The sequence below is a fragment of the Telmatherina bonti genome (genome assembly GCF_933228915.1).
Source record: "Telmatherina bonti genome assembly, chromosome: 18".
Lineage (NCBI taxonomy): Eukaryota > Metazoa > Chordata > Actinopteri > Atheriniformes > Telmatherinidae > Telmatherina > Telmatherina bonti.
Genome location: NC_136616.1, coordinates 32,587,134 through 32,594,106, shown reverse-complemented (window position 1 = coordinate 32,594,106; position 6,973 = coordinate 32,587,134). Strand labels below are relative to the sequence as shown.

General features: G+C 40.9%; 1 protein-coding gene across 1 annotated transcript in view; it reads right to left on the bottom strand.

The window, feature by feature from the left end:
• Positions 1-6,766, bottom strand: part of LOC306768992 (coronin-2B-like) — a gene marked incomplete at both ends in the record, with an annotated part of 9,202 nt that extends 2,436 nt beyond the window's left edge. The window contains 10 exons of the mRNA XM_079257492.1: positions 1,070-1,227; positions 1,338-1,428; positions 1,519-1,634; positions 2,824-2,920; positions 3,168-3,272; positions 3,766-3,882; positions 3,961-4,161; positions 5,433-5,582; positions 6,186-6,302; positions 6,566-6,766. Of these exons, the coding sequence (XP_079113618.1) occupies positions 1,070-1,227; positions 1,338-1,428; positions 1,519-1,634; positions 2,824-2,920; positions 3,168-3,272; positions 3,766-3,882; positions 3,961-4,161; positions 5,433-5,582; positions 6,186-6,302; positions 6,566-6,766 (1,353 nt within the window). The remainder of the gene's footprint in view (positions 1-1,069; positions 1,228-1,337; positions 1,429-1,518; positions 1,635-2,823; positions 2,921-3,167; positions 3,273-3,765; positions 3,883-3,960; positions 4,162-5,432; positions 5,583-6,185; positions 6,303-6,565) is intronic.
• Positions 6,767-6,973: the final 207 nt, after the last annotated feature.

The following is a 6,973-nucleotide window of genomic DNA, read 5'->3' as shown; positions in this document are numbered from 1 at the left end:
AATGCCCAGAATCATGACGAAGTAAAATAACAAGGTGACATCATGGTAGAATTTAAACATGCTAACAGATAAGACTGTGGCTAACCCAGACTGTGGTCATCCCAGAATTTTCCTAGTCCAGATTATGGTTATCCCAGGTTACTGCCATGAAAAGAAATGCCAATTTCTTAAATAACTTTATGACTATCATAGCCATTTTCCTTGTTCTCGGTGTCTAAGTATCTATAAGAGTGTTGGCATGGGGCTGGTAACTGGGTGGGTTGTTGGGCCTTTTGGGTGTTTTCTCAGGTAAGTCACACTATGACTTGGCACAGGTCTGTTTATTGTAACTTGATTCATCTTTTTTTTTTTATTATCATAATTAAACTTCACTTATATCACCAGCTAACAGAGATTTCATAACAGAAATATGAGAACATTCTGTTTAAGCAAGCCTGCATAACCTACCCTCACTTTCTTTGTATTGATGGCAAAGGTATGTCTCCTTCTGTGAGTGTGAGAAAGGAACTCATTTTTATAATGCTGCTTGGAGTTTTAAATTAAACAGAATACTTTGCAGCAATTACAGAGCCAATAACTAAGCTAGCGGTACATTGAGCAAACTACTGCTGACCATGTTTGCCATGTTACTCACATTAGCCACCAACTACAGAGATTTTCTTACCTGTTCAGAAAGACTGGCAAGCAAATAAATCTGTTCAAACTTCTCAAATCTCAAGATGTTATGACATCCTCAACAGCAGCATTTTCAGATATCTGTTAAGCATGTCAAACTCATTTTTTAGTTTTTTCTTTTTCTAATGGAAAAAATGTATACCAACGTCATCACAGTTTGAAGGTAATAATCACCTCATTTCAGAGTTAACAAAGAATGATCTACTTTTAGCCTTCGTGTTTGTGGCTTTTCATGAATGGTGTCATTTCTTGATGCAGGCCATGTTGTTTATTATTGCCTGTTTTAAAAATGTACTCTGATTTCTGTTGCTATCTTATCATGTTTTTCTTTTGCTTCAACTGTGTATTTTAGACTTCTTAAAAACACGAAAAACTCAGATTAGCTGTGATCTACCTGCTCGGTTAAGTCCTGGTGTGCCTCTACAGCACCTTCGGGTGGACCTATCTGGAACCTGAGCGAGCTCAACCGCCTCATCTGCTCCTTCTTAGATGGTGTTTCTGCGTAAGGGTTTTCTATTCGAATCTCCGGTTTTAGGGAAATCAAAACTGGATCTGATGGAGAGATGAGACAGACTGACTGTGGTTGACAAATAACTTCAAATAACTTTGAATTTCTAACAAATCTAATAGTGTTTGTTTAAAGGCACTGATGGTTAACAGACCTCTGTTGATCCCCAGCAGCCACTCCCGAGCTGTCATGGCCGCCTGGCTTCCAGCTGTCATCGGGTACAGATCCTCTTGAAAAATTCCAGACTGAAAAGGCAGAAAATGACTTTAAATGTGCTTCTGATGTTGTTTAACCTCATTGCCGTAGGTAAGAAACACAAGGTGGATCATAAGAACCTCTTTCCGTGGTACAATCATCGACAGCGGTTCCACCAAGTCTTTAATGGCTATCAGCCGATAAAAGCGGAAAACTTCACATGCGTTTACATCCAAGCCACGCTTTGGCATTACCCCTGCAATTATATCAGATATCAATCATTTGTGAAATATGCTTTAATCAAATTTTCACCACTCAGAATGTGGTATAACCAAATGCTGAGTGAATATTAGTGGATAACCAATCAAATACAATCAAATTATGACTGTCCACCTAATAGTCAACAGGTCTGAACTAACGTTCAACTGGACGGAAGATCCAGAGAACTTGGAGGCCAAGTCGATGTCTCAACTTGGCCTCCAAACTGGTAAAGTAAAATGTTTCAGGAAGTTGTGAATATCAAAGCAGCATCCAGACCTGCCATAGCTCCCTAGCAGAACATCGTCCAAAGCATCACACTGTTCGCACTCCTTTGTGGTCTAGTTATAACACTTTGATGCCTTGTGTAGATGCTTCTGATGGTGGAAACAAGTCAGTATGAGGGCCCTGATCAGTCTATCCCTGTGCAGCTTGGTAGTATCATAACTGATACCTTTTCTTCTGAGACACACAAGCCTCTTTCTAAGGATTGCATGAGCCAGCTCCCCATGTCTTCCACAAACCATGGCCTTCCATTGCTGGATGCACTAGCTCACTTTGGTGGCAGTGGTCCCTACCAAAAGGGTTCACTTTTGGTCACTGCAGACCAGGATCATCCGACTGGAATATTTGGTTGAACCAGATATTCTAAGAACCCGGTTTGTATACAACCCTAACCTGTTGGTGGAAACGGGGCTAATGTTCTGGTTAACTGGTGTATATTGGCTGTAATTGCCAGGATCATTTTTTTCTATATGAATAGTTTGTGGAGGAAAATGTATCCTTTGATTTAATTTCTTATTATTTCTACTTGATCAAATTCACAACTTAGAGTAAATCAAAGACACCCAACTGAGAAAACCAAGTAAAGTCATTGTCTCTGATTAATCAAAGACACCAAACTGGAGTGAACCATTGTTTGTGCCTCTACGTATGCAAAAGACGTCTGTTATGAATACACATCTCCTGTAATCTATGAAAGAGAGAGCTCTTCTCCTGTGAGTCCTCGTTCGGATGCCTTGTGGATCTGTGTGACACCTCTCCTTATGCATAAGTCTTAATAAATTTCAGTTTAATTATTCTCATCAAGACTCACTTTTTCTTTTTTCCCACAACAAGTTGTACACACTTTCCCCAACCCCCAAGATATATTTGCAGGTGTGTATTGATGTGTATTTTGATCTGACCAAGGCCTTTCTGTGGCAGCAGGGACCTGTACTCCATCAGGAAGCTGATGTAAGGTTTTTCAGAGCTCAGCTCGTAGTATCGGATGTTCCCGTCCCCCTACAAATAAAAACAACAGCAGCACTCATTCTCTATCGTCTATGTTTTCATGCTGTTATACCAATAGAAATCATTCATATCTGAAATCATTCATGTTTATAAACACATAAAACCAAAGATCATTACCAAAAATAGCATTATCAAAAATCAAAGCAGAAACAATCATTTTGATTGCTTCGATAGCAAATAAAAGCTTTACCACTGATTATTGAGAAAGAAATAGTTGATTTAGTTTTGATTCATCAACCTTTCCAGCCAGGTAGAGCATGTGTGTGTCTGGGTCGTAGAAAGGGAAGATAACGCCAGCAGATCCGTCCAGCTCTTCTTCATAAAGAGGCTCAGATAAGTCGTCCTGCACACAAACAGAGAAAAAGCAGTTCAAAACTTGACTAGTGGACCTAATTTGGATGTATTTTTAATATTTTCAGCACAAACTGAAGTGCAGATAAACAGAGCTGTGTCTGCAATTTTTGGACATCATTTATATTAAACTATATTTCAGTTTCTATCATTTATTCATTATCCTAACAGCTCAATCCCATGAAGGGTCGCGGGGAAGTTGAAGCCTATCCCAGCAGTCTTTGGGCGAAAGGCTGGGTACACCCTGGACAGCTCGGCAGGCCATCGCAGGGCCCAGTTTGTATCATCACATTTTTAAACAGATATAACAAAGGATTATTGTCCTAAAGTTTAGAAATCCTCTCCAGTGTGTTAAGGTATGTGGTGAATCCTTTGAATTTCGTAACTGAATACATCTGTGTGTGTGTTACATTTCATTGGTATTTTATGTCAGACTGAAAGAAGATGGTCACGGCTTGAGGTGAATCTAAAATGAAGTGTCTTACAGGGTCCCAGAGGATGATCTGTCTTTGGTTCCAGCGTGAGCTGCCTGTGGAAAGAAGCATCTTCAGCCCTCCAATGTATAAAACCTTGTTGGCCTTGTGGGATTTGTTGTTGGACACCTGCAGAAATATCAGCTTTTTATATGTAAGTTCAACCAGAGGATACAATCGGACAAAACACACCGTTCAAAGATGGACCTGTAAAATCTTTCCTGCCCGCGGGTCCAGGACCCGAACCCGTCTGTCTTTGGATGTGATCGCCAGCCTGCTGCCATCACTGTTGAAGCTGACAGACAGCAGCAGCGCCTCTGATGGGTAGCGGTGGTGAACAGGCGTCAGGAGCACCCGGACTGGATTCCTGATGACGGCACCAGAATGAGACACATCCCAGAGTAGGACCTGGACCACGATGGGAAATAAAGTCAGGTCAGACCTGTCGGGTGTCATAACTTACATACAGCTTCTGTGATGAAGCATAATCATGTGTTATATCAACAGTTACAGATTGATTTGTGTATTTTTCTTTCTTTCTTGTTGGGTTTGTTTAAAACTTAAGTAACATTGTTGCCGACTCTGTGAGACAGAAAATCTGAATCAATGTGCCCAGTTCAATAGTCTTGCGATAGTGATGTCAACAAAAACAGTCTGAATGGTCTCAGAGATGAAACACTTGGGTTCCACTGACTAACACAGCACTGATCCATATCATTGCTCTGATACATGCAATCAATTAGGAAATTATCACCAAATGAGGGAGATTCATTCATTTTCTGAACCACTTAGTCCAATTTAGGGTCGTAGAGAAGCTGGAATCTATTCCAGCAGTCACTGGCGAGAGGCAGGGTACACCCTGGACAGGTTGCAAGTCCATCACAGGACTTCAGGGAGATTTTCAGCCTTAATTAGCTCAAAGCCAGAGCAAATATTTGCATCAGAACTGCACCACATTAGGTGCGTATTCATTACACCAAGAAATGCGATAAAACTAAAAATCGCAATAAAAATTGCCAATGGAAACACGTAAATTACAAAAAAAAAAGACTGAAATATCGCTCAAAAATTTATTCACTCTCTCATGAGGTGGTTTTTCAGACGTTTTGATGGAGAAATATATCGCAAAAGTGTAACGGAAACACTTTTGTCTCATTTAGGTGACGTGACGTGGGGGTCATGACCAGCTTATTTCAGGTAAAAATGCCGCGGTATGGAACAAACAACAGCGAATTTCAGAGTTTCAGAAATAAAAATTAGAGAGAAAAGCAACAAAAAGCTATAGCAAAATCACAACAGTAGGTTAAAAAATCTAAATAATGCAACGTGGCTTTCTTGCCCCAGCGGCAGCTCATAAAACCTCAACGGGTTGACGAAATTTTACGAGAACTGAGGCTTATGCGCTAAACCACCTCCACTTGTAAATAGCAACTGTTGTTTGTCGAAACTTGGAAATATCCCACTTATATTGCAAATAAAATATTATGGAAACGCAGCTATTGTTTACTGGTTAAGTGGCACCAAAGTTCAATCCTCCAGATCTACCAAATCAACTACTACTCAGGGTCAGTTAAATCCATGTTTCCACTGTGTGGAGGTCTCTCTACACAAAGATGAAGCTAGTATGAGTTCAGATAATCCATAAGCTGAATGAGGTACTGACCAATGAGGCGCCTGACCTTGTAGTCATAGGCGGAGCTAAGCAGCAGGTTTTCAGCAGTTGGATGCCACTCAATAATCGCAACTCTCCTCGAGTGACCAATAAGAGTCTTCCTGGCTTTGGTGATGTTCTGTTTGACGCCGCAGGCTGGAATATCCCAGATCTTCACCTGCGTACATGCAAATAGACTGATTATTTCCATCCTAACCACGAATTCTAGTTGTAACTTTAAGTGTTCTTACGCACCAAACCAACATGCAAACCAGGTCCACCATGCAGGCTCCATCACCAGCATCTAAACAAATAAATTCTCTCCTGAAAACATTGACTTCCAGCTCTCGCCTGCAACGCACAATTTGCAAAAGGGGTTTTGAAACCCATGAAAATGTCCACATAGTAATGTCAGACAGAGCTGGTGTCTCCCGGTCCTGACACATGGTTGTTCTTTACTTGGTTACATGGACAAGATGGAAAAGGTTTCGCTTGTTTTGAAGAAACAAAAACGACACATTGAGCTATCTGTTACACTGCTTTGCATGTCGTCTCATCCAGTGTACCATAAAACCTGTTGCAATGACCAACGCTGCGAAACAGCCAAAGAAAGACACCGGTGGAGCCTGGAAGTGGCGATGGAGCAGAGAAAATACAAATCTCTTGATGTTCCTGGCAAGCATTTGTTGGCTTGGTGTGTAAGAGTCCAGTCTGAAACCAATTCTAACTTTCTTTGGAAGAGAATTTAAATGTCAAACACAGGACAGTATAGATGGCGTACGGTACAGTCCTCTGAGCATGATGCGATGCAGTGATCATCAAACGGGTTCCACTTGATATCCAAGACTCTGCCACTGTGGCCGCACACTCGGGGGTGCTGAGGGTCCCCCTTGCCCACCTGAAAGAGGTCAAGTTATCATCAATTACAAAAAAAAAGTAAGATTTAATTTTGGTCCGGATGTTTGTAAAGTGTTTTTGTTGTCAGATGACTTCAAGATTTTAATTTTGATGCATATTTGCTTCTTTGTTACCAACTTAGCATCCAAAGATCAAAGATATACATGTAAGTTATATGTATATTATCTGCTGTTACATGAAAAAAAGATTTAAAATGATGAGTTATTTAGTTTTGATGTCTTCATCAGAAAGAAATGTACGTACGTGTTGGATTGGCAGGACTAAAAACGCCCCGCCTCCAGAACACTCGGTCACTATGGCGATGAAGCAGGGATTGGCTGAGCAGTAATGGTTGTCATGGACACTGTGTGTGATTGGCACCCCATCATAGCTGTGCTCCTTGGTAGCTGGCTTCCCGAAGACGTGACGAAACTTTGAGCAGCGGTAAGACGAATGCCACGACATCTGGAGGACTGAAAACACCGAGTGAGGAAACTTGCCGTTTTTAATCTGCTTATCATCAACAAATTCTGTTTAGATTCAAGGAAATTTAGCAAAAAAAAAACAAGACTTTATGAGCAGAAGAGGAAAAGACAAAGCAAGAGACAGGGCAAGTAATATGGGACTGACTTTTACTGTCTGGAGAGAGCTCAGAGATGAGAGAGGATGCAA